General features: G+C 43.7%; 1 protein-coding gene across 1 annotated transcript in view; it reads left to right on the top strand.

Annotated features, from left to right (window-relative positions):
• LOC129835051 (recombining binding protein suppressor of hairless-like) overlaps positions 1 to 15065 on the top strand; it is a 91416-nt gene that overhangs the window by 59522 nt on the left and 16829 nt on the right. The window contains exon 3 of the mRNA XM_055900400.1: positions 14636 to 14731. Coding sequence (XP_055756375.1) covers positions 14636 to 14731 — 96 coding nt within the window. The remainder of the gene's footprint in view (positions 1 to 14635; positions 14732 to 15065) is intronic.

Genomic DNA, 15065 nt, shown 5'->3' with positions numbered 1-15065 from the left:
AGCAGTGGATATGCGTTCTCTGGAGTGATGAATCATGCTTCACCATCTGGCAGTCCGACAGACAAAGCCGGGTTTTGCGGATGCTAGGAGTACGCTACCTGCCCAAGTGCATTGTGCCAACTGTGAAGTTTGGTGGAGGAGGGATAATGGTCTAGGGCTGTTTTTCATGGTTCAGGCTAGGCCTCTTAGATCAAGTGAAGGGAGATCGTAACGCTACAGCATCAATGAAATTCTAGACGATTCTGTGCATCCAACATTGTGGCTACAGTTTGGGGAAGGCCCTTTACAAAGCAAGGTCCATAGAGAAATGGTTTGTCGAAATCGGTGTGGAAGAACTTGTCTGGCCTGCACAGAGGCCTGACTTCAACCCCGTCGAACCATTTTGGGATGAATTGGAACACCGACTGCGAGCCAGGTCTACTCGCCCAACATCAGAGCCCGACCTCACTAATGCTCTTGTGGCTGAATGGAAGCAAGTCCCGGCAGCAATGTTCAACATCTAGTGGAAAGCCTTCCCAGAAGAATGGAGCTTGTTATAGCAGCATGGTGGATGGAACAACTCTTTTTTTAATGCCCATGATTTTGGAATGAGATGTTCCACGAGCAGGTGTCCACATACTTTTGTTCATGTAGTGTAAGTATCATTAGCTTTTATAACTTTTCAATCCGTTTTCTTTTGTCATATTTTAGACCAGAGAGAGGCTATCGCTCCACTAGCCAACATATTGTTCCTGCAGTGAGGAGGATTCACCATCTTCAGTGAATGTTTTCATATTTTATCTGCAGTAATTGCCAATAAGCCTACCAGTATGCACATTAGTTAGCCAAATGAACAGGTCTCTTACTGATCTGATTCAGTAGGCTACTGATGCGTCACTAACTTTAACGTCGCTGTCTGCCAAGTCTTCATGGACTTTATATCGGAAATACAAACAAGATCTTTAGTTTACTTGTCCTGATACGATACCATGGACATGTAACTATGTTTTATGATTTATGAATGGCAAGGATATATGAGATCGCCTTTATTCAGTCAGTTTGACACCATTTATAAACTAGTCCAGCTTGCTGTTCATCAATCAAATCACAGTAAGCCTATGTGCCAGCACTTTGTGGCTTCATATGAAATATGCGAAAGACAATAAATCAGTGTGCCAGATGTATGGGATGTGCAAATTGACTCGCATAAACGATGAAGTAGCAGCATGCTTTCTCGCTCCATGTAAACAACACACGCACCCAGGTACCGGGAGACGGGACAGACAGCAGAATGTCAAACCAGCAGTATTTCCCTGTCAGTTTTCACTTTGACTGACGTGCCTGTCCTATAAATAGATCACTAGAAGATGCATATTGTTCATTCTAACGGGACAGGGCTCGGCTGACTTTTTCTGCCTTGCGAATTCTAAAAAAGTAGCGTAGTTATTTTAAGTGAGAATAATTACCTGAACACGAGTGTGTTAACCGGCTGTATAGCCGACAGCCGGCACTAGTGGAAAACTCAGTTGGAGTGGATGGTGCAGCCGTCGATTGTCATGTTGAGTTGACCCAGTTCTCGATGAGGGAGTTGGGGACCCATAAGCATTATCTCTGTTTTGTCGTCGTGTAGTTTTACAAAGTAATTGCTCGTCCACGTTTCCGCTTCACGGAGACAGTCAACAGAGGTGGGTGGCAGAGTGGAGTTGGGTTTTGTGTGGATGTAGATTTGCGTGTCAACTGCGTAACAGTGAAATCGGAGTCCAAATGAATGGAGGATCTGACCAAGAGGTAGCATATAAATACTTAACAATAATGGTCCTAACACTGCGCCTTGTGGGACAGCTTGTGATGCAGGGGCTGGGGCAGACCTGCATTTGCCAAGGGAGACAAACTGTTGTCTGTCCGATATGTAAGAGTGGAACCAGGCAAGGGGTGTTCTGGAAACTCCAAGAAGCCTCTCCATGATGTCAGTTAAAATGTGTGTCAAATGCTGTAGACTCCACTCTAAATCAAATCACATTTTATTCGCCACATGCTTCAGAAACAACATGTGTGACTAACAGTGAAAAGTTTCCTTACGGGCTCTTGCCAACAATGCGGAGAGAAAGAAAGTAAAATGCATAAAAGTAGTAACAGATGCACATTGAGTAACAACTTGGCTATATACAAGGGGGAACCAGTACTGAGTCGATGTGCAGGGGTACGAGGTAATTGAGGTTGGTTCAGTGCCTTCAGAAAGTATTCATACCCTTTGACTTACAGTATTCCACATTTTGTTGTGTTACAGCCTGAATTCAAAATGGATAAAAAAATATTTTAAAAATCTACGTACAATGACAAAACATGTTTTTGGACTTTTTTGCACATTCATTGAAAATAAAATACAGAAATATCAAATTTACATAGGTATTCACACCCCTGAGTCAGTACTTTGTAGAAGCACGTTTTACAGCTGTGAGTTTTTCTGGGAAAGTCTCTAAAAGCTTTCACACCTGGATTGTACAACAATTGCCCATTTGTCAAATTGTTTGTTGGTTATTGCTAGGCAATCATTTTCAGGTCTTGCTGTAGATTTAAGTCAAAATTGTAACTCGGCCACATTCACCGTCTTCTTGGAAAGCAACTCCTGTGTATATTTTGCCTTATGTTTTAGGTTATTGTCCTGCTGAAAGGTTAATTCTTGTCCCAGTGTTTAGTGGGATGTTTTTGCCTATGCTTAGCTCCATTCTGTTTATTTTTTTATCCTGAAAAACAGTCCTTAACAATTACAAGCATAACCATAACATGATGCAGCCACCACTATGCTTAAAAATAGAGTGTAATTTGCCACAAACATAACACTTTGTATTCAGGACAAAAAATGTAATTGCTTTGCCACATGTCTTGCAGTATTACTTTAGTGCCTTGTTGCAAACAGGATGCATGTTTTAGATTTTTTTAATTCCGTATAGGCTTCCTTCTTTTCCCTCTGTCAATTAGGTTAGTATTGTGGAGTAACGACAATGTTGTTGATCCAACGTCAGTTTTCTCCCATCACAGCCAACCAACTTTGTAACCGTTTAAAGTCACCATTGACCTCATGGTTAAATCCCTGAGCAGTTTCCTTCCACTCTGGCAACTGAGTTAGGAAGGACGCATGTATCTTTGTAGTAACTGGGTGTGTTGATACACCATCCCAAGTGTAATGAATAACTTCACCATGCTCAAAGGGATATTTAATGTCTGCTTTTTAAATGTTTACCTATTGACGAATAAGTGCCCTTCTTTGCGAGGCATTAGAAAACATCTGTGGTCTTTGTGGTTGAATCTGTGTTTGAAATTCACTTCTCGACTTAGGGACCTTACAGATAATTGTATGTGTGGGGTACAGAGATGAGGTTGTCATTCAAAATCATGTTGAACACTATTATTGCACTCGGCAACTTATTATGTGCACATTTTTACTCCTGAACATATTTAAGCTTGCCATACATAACCAAGGGGTTGAATACTTATTGACTCAAGACATTTCAGCTTTTGATTTTTCATTCATTTGTAAAGATTTCGGGAAAAAACGTAATTCCACTTTGACATTATGGGGTGTGAGTAAGTATTAGCTAGGTAGCCACTTGTTGGTCACCTATTGAAATTGAACTTCAGTTCATGAAAATAAATAGCTAGCCAGTTACTTCACCCAGTTGCCCAAAGCTAACGTTATAAGCCGCCAGCTAGCTTCATCTGGCTAGTAAGGCTGGGTTAAGGACTGGGTTATGTGTTGTGAAGCTAGCCACAAATAGGATTTGGCACAATAGTGGAATTTGCAGTGTTCCTTCAAAATAAAAGTACCTATTTGACAGTCATGCAGAAGGTTACAATTGGTGGAATCATGCCATATTTAGACTAGATAATGTTTAACAAGGTTGGAATGGGAAGCAATGAAATGGGGTATCAGTCTACTCGGTGACACCCACAGAACACATTTGTGAAGAGTTGACACAAATATTAGCGTTGTATCTCTTTATCGCGGGACTGTGACTGTTTGAAATCACCTCCACAGTCAGTCTATTGTGTGTATTGACATTCGTATTGCAGTGTACAGCTTTACCTAAGGATTGGGGATCAATGAAATGGGGTAACAGTCTACTCAATCCCCCTTGATATATTTTCCCAACGTCCTCCTCAGAGTTATCAGACTCAAACGTCCACGCAGTATTGTTTTTTTCTCGGAAGTAGTGTTCAATACACATCGGTTGACAATAAATGTGGCTCAATTCACAGTTGTTTCAGTCCCGCGATAAGAGCTACAATGCTAATGTTCTCTGGGTGTCACTGAGAAAGACTGATACTCCATGTCATTGATCCACAATCCATAGGTAAGGCTGTACAGTGAATTAAGTATGCCCCCAATGCAGTTCTAACGTATAATACATCCAGTGTGATTTCAACAAATTTGTCAACTTAACAATGTCATGCAATAAACTGCAAATGAATTACTTAAAAATCATACAATGTGATTTTCTGGATTTTTGTTTTAGATTCCGTCTCTCACAGTTGAAGTGTACCTATGATAAAAATGACAGACCTCTACATGCTTTGTAAGTAGGAAAACCTGCAAAATCGGCAGTGTATCAAATACTTGTTCTCGCCACTAGTTCGCTAGCTAACTATAGCTACTGAAACAGATTAGGTCGTTTTGCTATGTTTTTGGGGAAGAACATTGTTTGCATCTATAAGCTAACCAGCTTTTTTTTTAAAGACCAGCACTGTAGGTGCGCATGACAACTTTACCGGCATCATAGCACACGTATCGATGAATCGTTGTGACATATGAAATACGAGTGATAGTGTAATCAATGTGTAATAACTACGTAAAAAATGTATGTACGTGTTAAATTATTATGTGACGTGCAGTCATATTCAGGTCCTGATTGGTCAACAAGTTTATTTGACACGGCAAATTGTGTTATTTGACGTGTATCTTTTTTGACACGCAAAGACCCAAACGGCATTCCATAGAGAATGTAACGAGTGAACAACGAAACAGCACAACAAGTGAAAGAAATAGGTTTTGATTATGTTTTACTGGTAATGGGGACATACGTAAATGCCAACAAAATAACGTTTTGGTGTGTGTGTAACCTTTATTTAACTAGGCAAGTCAGTTAAGAACAAATTCTTATTTACAACGACGGCCTACCCCGGACGACGCTGGGCCAATTGTGCGCCACCCATTGCAGGATGTGATACAGCCTGGATTCGAACCAGGGACTGTAGTGACGCCTCTTGCACTGAAATGCGGTGCCTTAGACTGCTGCCTGCGTGCGTGTGTATGTTGACTATTTAACTGCACTAGAATACTTAAAAGGCCACTAAAATGTCAAATATCGGTATCATTTTTTTTGGCGAGGAAACTATCGGATATCGATATCGGCCCAAAATGTCATATCGGTGCATCACTAGCTGTAATACAACAAAATGTATGAAAAGTCAAAGGCTCTAAATATTTTCTGAAGGCAGTAACCAATTCAAAACATATCGTGTAGCCTGGCTAGTTAACTGTTTCACCGGCACTCATAACCACAAATGCCCGACACGCACGAAACCAATAACACATACTCCTGTTGTAGAACCGCTTCTCAAAGTGCTCAAATTTGGGAGTTGAGAAATACATCTGACAATGTTGGAGAGCTGGGATGCCCCTCAATTCAATGGTCATGTAATTCTGACAACGTAAACAAAATATTAGATTAGTCTAATTGATAAATAACTCACATGCTGTCAATAAATCTCCCCTGAATCTTGAATATTTTAGCCTTACAAGGTTATAGATAAACACGTTGTTAGTTATCTTCCTTTGAAGTAGCCTACTTTAGCCATTTGATCCCTGATTCATTGAATTATGGAATTATTTTTTATAAAGACAAAGTATTTGATTGTAATGTTGCACTATTTTAAAGTCTACTAAGGGTGGCCAACCATCCCCCAGGAGAACTTGTGTTTCAAGACAGGCTTGAATATGCAAAGAAGCTAATAGGCAGAGTATAGCCAAAATGTTGGTCTGATTCTCTATGGGGGGGGGGGTGACTTGAGCTTCCGGTCCTACTTGCTCTGAGGATGCATCACCATGAAGACAATGACATATCAGGTGCCCATGATGTAATTATGTTGGTTCAATACAATAACCAAAATAGATTTTTTTTTCAAATTCAAGGTGTCATGTCATAGCTGACACCGGATTTGACACCCACATTTTTTGTAAAACGTGGTCGCATCATTTCTGAAAAATATATTTGACTCTAATTCTGTTTCCAAAACGTTGTATCTTCACAGTTCTTCCAGTAAATGTGTATTTGTGAAATTTTCAGTGTAAATTGTTCATCGTAGTACTTTTGCATAGAGTTGATTTTTGAAAAACAAATGGTATTTGTTTTGGCATACAAATTTAAAGTACAAAATCTGAGCGTCTCAGCGTAATGCTGTTGCTGTGGAATTGCCCCTATGATACTAACTATCATAATAGTAATGAGAACCATCTAAGCTTCTCACTTCTTCACTGGGATAAAAGTAACACGTCTTGAATGAAAGATGGCGTGTTTAAAAGAAGATATCAGACACACTTGAGTGTAATTGTTTTATTGACTGCATAGACTGCTCACGGATCAACAGGGCTTGTCATGGTTATGATTAGGGCTGGCATGTTGTTCAAGTGAGCTGTTTTCCATCCCTCTCTTGGACGTCTGTAGCGGTCAGGCTAGTTAGTGTGTATGAAAATAAAATAAAGGGTTGAGGACAGGATACTGCGGTCACAGCAGTCCAATGGTCCTTTTGCTCTGTTGGTCGGCCAGCCTGCAGAGAGAGTGGAGGATTGCCTGACCATGACCGCCCTCTCCAGCCCATGGTTTTAAGGAGGTGTGTGTGTGTGTGTGTGCACCTTCCCATTCCTGACTGTCTCTATTGCTGAGCCATTCGGAGCTCCCTGAAGAGCACGTGACTGTGCTTTATTTTTTATGTGTGCGTGTTTACGCGTGCCGCTCCAAGTGAAATGTTCCAGTGAAATGAGGTTTCACTGGAACACACAAGCGTCATATTGGAGAGGGCCCCGGCCTCTACCTTTTTTGATCTCTTTCACTCTCCATTCATGTGCTGCCAGTCCCCTGGATTTCATTGGCCTCTCCATTTGTCCAGGCCTTATGAGTGCCCAGATAAAAATGACGTGCACGAAACGCTCGTCACTGACGATCGGGAACACGCAGAAAGACACTGGTTATTTCAGAGTTTATTTTATTTTATTTATTTTATTTTACCGTTATTTTACCAGGTAAGTTGACTGAGAACACGTTCTCATTTGCAGCAACGACCTGGGGAATAGTTACAGGGGAGAGGAGGGGGATGAATGAGCCAATTGTAAACTGGGGATTATTAGGTGACCATGATGGTTTAAGGGCCAGATTGGGAATTTAGCCAGGACACCGGGGTTAACACCCCTACTCTTACGATAAGTGCCATGGGATCTTTAATGACCTCAGAGAGTCAGGACACCCGTTTAACGTCCCATCCGAAAGACGGCACCCTACACAGGGCAGTGTCCCCAATCACTGCCCTGGGGCATTGGGATATATTTTTTTTTAGACCAGAGGAAAGAGTGCCTCCTACTGGCCCTCCAACACCACTTCCAGCAGCATCTGGTCTCCCATCCAGGGACTGACCTGGACCAACCCTGCTTAGAGTGTGTGTGTGTGAGTGTGTGTGGCCAAGGTTGTGTTGCAGTTACCCCAGAGTGTGGCCCTGTTGATTTTAGTCTGGCAGTGACGGGGACAGCTAAAAGCCCGGGTCCTCCACGAGCTACGTTTTGTGTCCTTTAGGGCCCCACTGTCAGCCAGGCTGTCCAGCTGTTCAGGTGGAAAATACAAGGCAGTACACAGCTGGAAAAGCTGCCTGGTTTATTCGCTTTGTAGAAGAGACCCGGTCTCTTATGTTCCGGGGGAAATGTCCTAGACAGTTAGGCTCATTCTGAAAATCAGAAGCTGTGATATATGCTGTATGATATGAATCCATCTTATTTGACATTTTAGTCATTTAGCAGACACTCTTTTCCAGGGGCAATTGGGGTTTAGTGCCTTGATCAAGGGCACATCAACAGATTTTTCACCTAGCCTGCTCGGGGGACTTCAAAACATTTATTTATTGTTGTGATTTTCATTGACTCGAATGTGCCTGACATCACAAATGAAGTTCACATCGGGGGGGGGGGATTAAAATTCTGTAACAGCCTATTCTCAGCACATAGTCTCTTAAAATCAATAGAAGAGTATATGCAGACTGAAGTGACAAACTGTTGATGTTTTAATTGAACCCAAACTCCCGGGTTGAGAACGCGCGTAATGTCCCCTTTGTGATCCAAAGGGGTGCGCACTAATGGGGGTCTAATACTCTAAATTGAGCTGTGTGTGTGTGTGTGTGGTTTGTGTGTGTGAGAGCGTGCCTCCCTCCCCTAGCTGCAGGTCCACAGGGGGTCTGGGTGAGACGCTGTGACAGATGTACTGGACAGATGCCTGTCTGCTCTGCTTTGCCCTGCTGCAGCTGTAGCCCGGCTTAACCTAGCACACTCACACGCACACACCATTACTGACCCCCACTTTGCCCTTTGTGTTATCTGTATAGCTCCCTCTCTCTCTCTCTCCATCAGTGGTACACAAAGTAATATCCTATTGCTTGTTGCTTTCCCTGTCATACATCTCCTCACTGTTGCTTGATGAGTTTGTGACTGTTGGATGGTTTAAACACCACGCCTTGTTTTCATTGCGTGTCTAGTTTTGCTGTCCAGTATTCTCCTATTCAGTTCTCCTCTTGACGTGCTATCTAGTGTGGTTGCGTGCCTCACGTCTTGTCGCATGTCTCGTTTGTTTGTTTGTGTGTTGTTGTGCTGCGTGTCTTGGCCATCTCTCGTCGCGCGTGTGTTTTTGCGTTTGTTTTATAGAGTAGCCTGTGTGTGCTGTGTGTCACTGGGGAGCGGTGGTGGTGAAAAGCACATGTCTGTCACTTCCTCTCTCAAATCCGATGACTCGGGTCATGTAGTCCCCCCACCCCTCTCGTTCTTCCTCTGTGTGTGTGTCCATCACACAGTTTTTTTTAAATAGCGTGTTTGTGTGTGTGACCTTGTGCGTGTGTATAGGAAGTTTAGTGGGAGCTGTACCCTGGCCAGTGTGGCCACTCTGTATTCGGGATACTCTCATTTCTCCTTACAACTGTTAGCTGCTCTTCTCAGGAAACATGGCCCAGACAGACAGAGAGGCTGATGGGTAATTAACTACTCAACAGTTCTCCAATAAAGGGGGAGCAGGGAAATATACTGAAAGTTGTGTGTGTGTGTGAGAGAGAGACAGGGTGAACATTGTGTGTGTGAACGCTGGTTGAACTTGGCCCTGTGCCGTCTGGCCCCCTTCAGGAGTGTGAGAGATGAATGGTGCCCCCCCTCATGGCCTACCCCACACGCAGAGTACTGAATGCTCTACGACGGCAACCACATCTCAACCATCACTCCTCATCCAGGACGGCTACTGCGAACGTGGACCACTTCTGAACCAAGAACATTTTTAAACATGGGACAGCTTTCTATCTATACGACCAGCCATTTGTAACCAGGATTGAAATGCATTCAAACAGTTCATTGGTTTTTGACCAATGCTACTCCCAAGCAAACAGACTTCGAAATGAATAAGGATCTCTCTGTGAAGATCTGTTTTTGGAATAACCCTGGGCTTTTTCTTGCTTTAACTTTCTCTCTCTCTGTCTCTCTCGCTCTGTCTCTGTCTCTATGTCTCTCTGTCTCTGTCTCTCTCTCTCTCTCTCTCTCTCTTTCTCTCTCTGTCTCTGTGTGTGTTAGAAAATAGCCTGTTTTTTAACGTTTGGATGCAGGGATGTGTTGGTGGTTTTCTGTCAGCATACATGCTGCAGAAATCTCTCTATCTTTCCCTTTTTCTTCCCTCTCTCTTTCTTTCTCTCTCTCTGGGTCACATGAGTTCCACAGGGCAGCAGCCATATTGGTGAGGTGGCAACAATATACTCCATGACCCACACACCTCATGAAAATTCAAATTTAACCCACACACTTCCTCAAAAGTCAAATCTTAAAGGTGAAACCTGGAACATTCATTTCCTCCTTGCCCCGGCAAGTCAAGGTACTAGGTACAAACACATACGACCAACGAGCAGAACAAACAACAAAACCGGCTTCACCGATATGGCGGCTCAAGTCTTTATACCTCTATTCTCCTAGAATTTGTCGCTTAGGCACAGATCCAGGATCAGCCTACCCTCCACATATCCTAGCCGGAACCATACGGTGGAGAAGTGTGAAACTGACCTCTACATTTTAAGTATGCTCATGAGCTGGCCCTCTCTGAGCAGGATTTGTCTGAGCTGACTTGAGTGGGTGGTGTATGTAGGCATCTGTCCTAAGCCATAAGGGAAACTGGTATCTACCACCCCACTATCAGATAAGAGGGGCAATGTTTGCTTTTTGTGCTACCCCCCACATTTGATTTGTAATCGCCATCACCCACTAATTTGTTTGTACTTTTAGCAGATTCAATGTGTTTGAGCTAGTAATGTATCAATATTTATCTTTAAAAAACTGCTATGACATAGCCAGTGAATATATATATATATAGCACCGCTTTGGATTCTATCCCCATCTCAAAATCAAATGGTTTAGACTAGGGATGCACGATATATCGGTAAGCATATGGGAATCGGACGATATTGGCTAAAAATGCCAGCATCGTCATCGCCCCGATGTCTAGTTTAACGCCGATGTGCAAAACTGATGTCAAAGCTGACGTGCATACCTATATAGCGTAGGTAGATGACATAATGACGTCACGGAAAATGCTGCGCTACACGTGCAAAGCAGCATTCCTAACCTAGCCTACAAATGTCTGCTGTGTGGATCTATTTTGAAGTTTCAAAGGAAGATAGCAAAAAGGCCATATGAAACGTTTGTGCTGCTATTATTTCCCGAGAGGGGGAGTGAAATCTTTCAATACCTCAAAACGAATGACTAATTTGAAAGTGCATCACCCCCAGACATTCAGCGACTACTTAGAACAAAAGCAGAGAAAGTAAGCTCACACTTCCAACAAGTTCATGTCGAGCAGTCATTTGAAAGAGTAAGAACATTTCAGCGAGACAACTCAAAGGCAAAATCCATTAATGCCAAGATAATGGAATTCATTGCCTTTGACAATCAACCGTTTTCTATCTGGGATGATGTTGGTTTTCGCCGACTGGTCGAGCACCTCGAGCCCCGGTACACACCAAGTAAGCGCTATTTTTCAGATGTTGCCCTACCGGAGTTACACAGTATTGTTGAAACGCACATCCATGAGCTACTTGCTATGGGCATCACTGCTATTAGCTTCACGACTGACATTTGGATCAGTGATGTCATCCCCATGAGCATGCAGAGTCTGACAGCACAGTGGGTCGACGAGGATTTCGTACTGAGGAAAGCCGTATTGCATGTTCAAGAATGTGCTGGTTCTCATACCGCTGCTGCCATTTCAATGGCATTTGAGAACATGTTTTGAAACTTGGACACATGAACACACTCCTAGCTCCATTCGAACAACTGACTTGAGAAATACGCTCGTCAACTGCGTCTGCAGCAGAAGTGATACCCTGTGTCATGGCATTGGAACGCCTGCTCAACAAAACTGCCGACACAAACCGTGGGGTTAAAACTCGCAAAAGTACTCTGCTAGAGGCTGTGAAGAAGTGATTCGGTGGCATTCTCTCTAAGCCTCTGTACTGTGTCGCCACCATGCTCGATGCTAGGTACAATGACAGCTGCTTTGATGCAGACAAGAAACAGGGTTTACGTGAAATGTTTGACACAGCTGGACAAGATGGAAACAGAGAAAGTGACAGTGCGCACTGATTAAGAGGCCACGGACAGACTGCTGAAACTTCACTGCTGGACATGTATGATGAAATCCTGGTTGAGAATGAAATGACTGAACAAATGAACAACGAAACAGCGCAGCATGTAAGTGAAAGAAATAGGTTTTCATTTTACTTTACTGTTTTACTGGTAATGGGGACATACATATATGCCAACAAAATAACTTTTTGGTGTGTGTGTGTGTGTTTCAACTAGATGAGTCCTGTCTCAGGCAGTTGCTTAGGCTACTTTATTCTGGTAATAAACAATTGAAATCTAATAATGGCCAGCCATTTTACAAACATTTTAATGCTGAGGCCGAACACGGCCTACATCTCGGCGGTCAGCGTGCGAAGCACCGCACCGTGCACTGTTTGACTAGGCTGCTGATATCGCCTGGGTTGTTAAGCATGCAAAATGACTTGTTGATCCGTGAAACGGTTACGCGCTTAATTCGACGCTGAAGGAGAGGACGCGTCAGTTGTCACAGAATATATAAGTATTTTCGGGAAGGTAGATTTGAAAGTAATATGTGCAAAACATTTGAGTGAACCGGTGATTCGTAATGTTTTAAAATCGATTTTAAAAACCAATCGAGCGTGCTACATTTGGATTGGTTTGGGGTCCCGCGGACCGACGCATTCTCATCCTCAACAGGGACCGGTGTGTATCAGTGAATCGTTACATCCCTACTGTAAGCATGACATCATCATGTGGGGGCGCTGAGCAAGCGTGTTCCTCTGTAATCAGTCAGGGCTGTGGGCTCCAGGGTGGGCCAGGGGTCAGGAAGTGTGTGTGTGTGTGAGGGCACGCCCAATGCCCAGTCTAGAAATATCAGTGAAGGGGATCACCATAGCATCAGATGATTATAGGCGCTGCTGAGTGGTATCCATTTTGAACTCATTAAAAGAAAGGAAAATAATTTGAATTAAATGCTGCTGGATTTAGACTTGGCTTTGGTTTGGACTATGTTCTCTCTCTGAACCTCTTTCTCTCCTTTCTATCCCTCTCTCTCTCTCTGGCCTAGCCCTTTCCACTACGGGTTTGTGAAGTGCAGTAACCTGTGGTTCCACATCCCGCTCTCTCGCTCCCTCCCTCCTTCGCTCCCTCCCTCTCTCGTGTCTCAATGGGGTCCTTTGCTTTCCACAACAAAGGCTTCATTCTGTAGCTAGAGGACTCCTGATATCTCCAGTAGTGATACGTATATTTTTTTGTCCTAATCTGTTGTGGTCTAGTACTGTCTTTTTTTTGTTAGCGAGGGTCATCTCCTTTAAGTGCTGCCTGATTTCCCAGCAGCCTACTTGGTGTGTGAACTGCTGACTGCTCATAACTTGCAGATGATTGTTGACACATCAGCCAGGATTAAGGGGCAGGGCAATTTAATACTTGCTGTGGACTTTCTTCCCTCCTTACTAGCACTGACTTTATTGGGGAAGAATGTACTTACTGTGATATGTGGTTGTCCCACCTAGCTATCTTTAGATGAATGCACTAACTGTAAGTTGCTCTGGATAAGAGTCTTCTAAATGTCCAAAAAATGTAAATGTGAAGGCCTGTCCAACCCATGCGTGTGGCAGAGTAGAGCAGAATGTAGAAGTCGATGTGTGTGTGTGTGTGTGTGTGTGTGTGTGTGTGTGTGTGTGTGTGTGTGTGTGTGTGTGTGTGTGTGTGTGTCTGTGTGTGTGTGTGTGTCTGTCTCCCTCTCTGTGTCCCTGGGCCCACGGAGCACCCGGGCATGTCAGGTGTCACTGACATCTGTGCAAATGGGGCCGTTCTTTAGCTGTGTGCTTCTCAGCTAGTACACACACACACACACACCACACACACACACCACACACACACACACCACACACCACACACACACACACACACACACACACACACACACACACACACTCTTGTCACAAAATGTTGCCACTATGTTGAGCAAGCTCTCACACACAGGGGGTGGATTATTGCGATTGCGGGGTTAACGTAAGGACTTAACATTCCCAAAATGTTGAACTTGTTCTTTTTTTGTGTGTGTGGGGGGCCGGCGTAAGAGTGTTTTTGCTTGGTTGACAAAAGTAATTGGAGCACGGACCTTGCAACATTTTGACACAAGATGTGGATTCTTTGGTGGTGAGCTCAGGGCTTTAGTGTTTTTTTTCTTTTTCCCTCTCCTCTCCTTCCCCCTCATTAAGCACTATCCCTCTGTGCCTCCCCCCTCCCGCCCCCAACTCAGCCCAGCTGGAGAGAACATAGCTTTTTGCCCAAACTCTGTGTGTGTGTGTGTGTGTGTGTGTGTGTGTGTGTGTGTGTGTGTGTGTGTGTGTGTGTGTGTGTGTGTGTGTGTGTGTGTGTGTGTGTGTGTGTGTGTGTGTTTAAGCAACATATCCTTCAGCACACCAGAGAATTGGCTAATCAAAGTGGAACTTGTATGCTTTTCTTCCTCGTCTCATGTTCCTACCTCTCTATGTTTCAGGTGTTAGTTTTAGTGACCCCAAGTTCTCATATGTTCCAGTTTTTTAGTCTCATCTATTTCACCTTTGTCGCTTCTGTCATCTATACATTTTTATGTGAATGGATGAATAACAAACCGCTCTCTCTCTCCTCTCTCCTTCTCTCCATCCCTCTCTTTCTTTCTCTCCCTCCCCTCTCTTTCTCTCCCTCCCCTCTCTTTCTCTCCCTCCCTCCCCTCTCTTTCTTTCTCTCTCTCTCTCCCTCCCCCTCTCTTTCTCTCGCTTTTCCTCTCAGGGAAGCGATGCGGAATTACCTGAAGGAGCGAGGAGACCAAACTGTCCTGATCCTGCATGCAAAAGTTGCACAGAAATCTTATGGCAATGAAAAAAGGTAACCGACCACCACTTAGCCTACACACCGCTTTCCATACTCTCCCGATTTCCCACATACCTCACACATTCCATACCTAGGAAGGCATGTTGAAGAGTTCCCGGTTTCAATTTAATTTGTGGGTTAATAGTATGGACTAAAAGGCAGTAGAGAAAAAAGCAAAGCCACATTCCAATGTGTCTGTGTGACATTGGTGTTTTGGCCTCTCCGGCTTTCCATTTCCCACCGCGGGTCAGACGGGGAAGTGAGCAGTTAAGTTCTCTGCAGGGCACATTCAGGTGAAGGCCATAGAGGCACAGGGGTTAGGGGTGTAGGGCATAGGGAATAGGAGGTT

This window comes from Salvelinus fontinalis, chromosome 36 (assembly GCF_029448725.1).
Source record: "Salvelinus fontinalis isolate EN_2023a chromosome 36, ASM2944872v1, whole genome shotgun sequence".
Classification (NCBI taxonomy): domain Eukaryota; kingdom Metazoa; phylum Chordata; class Actinopteri; order Salmoniformes; family Salmonidae; genus Salvelinus; species Salvelinus fontinalis.
This window is presented reverse-complemented; position numbering and strand designations above follow the sequence as displayed.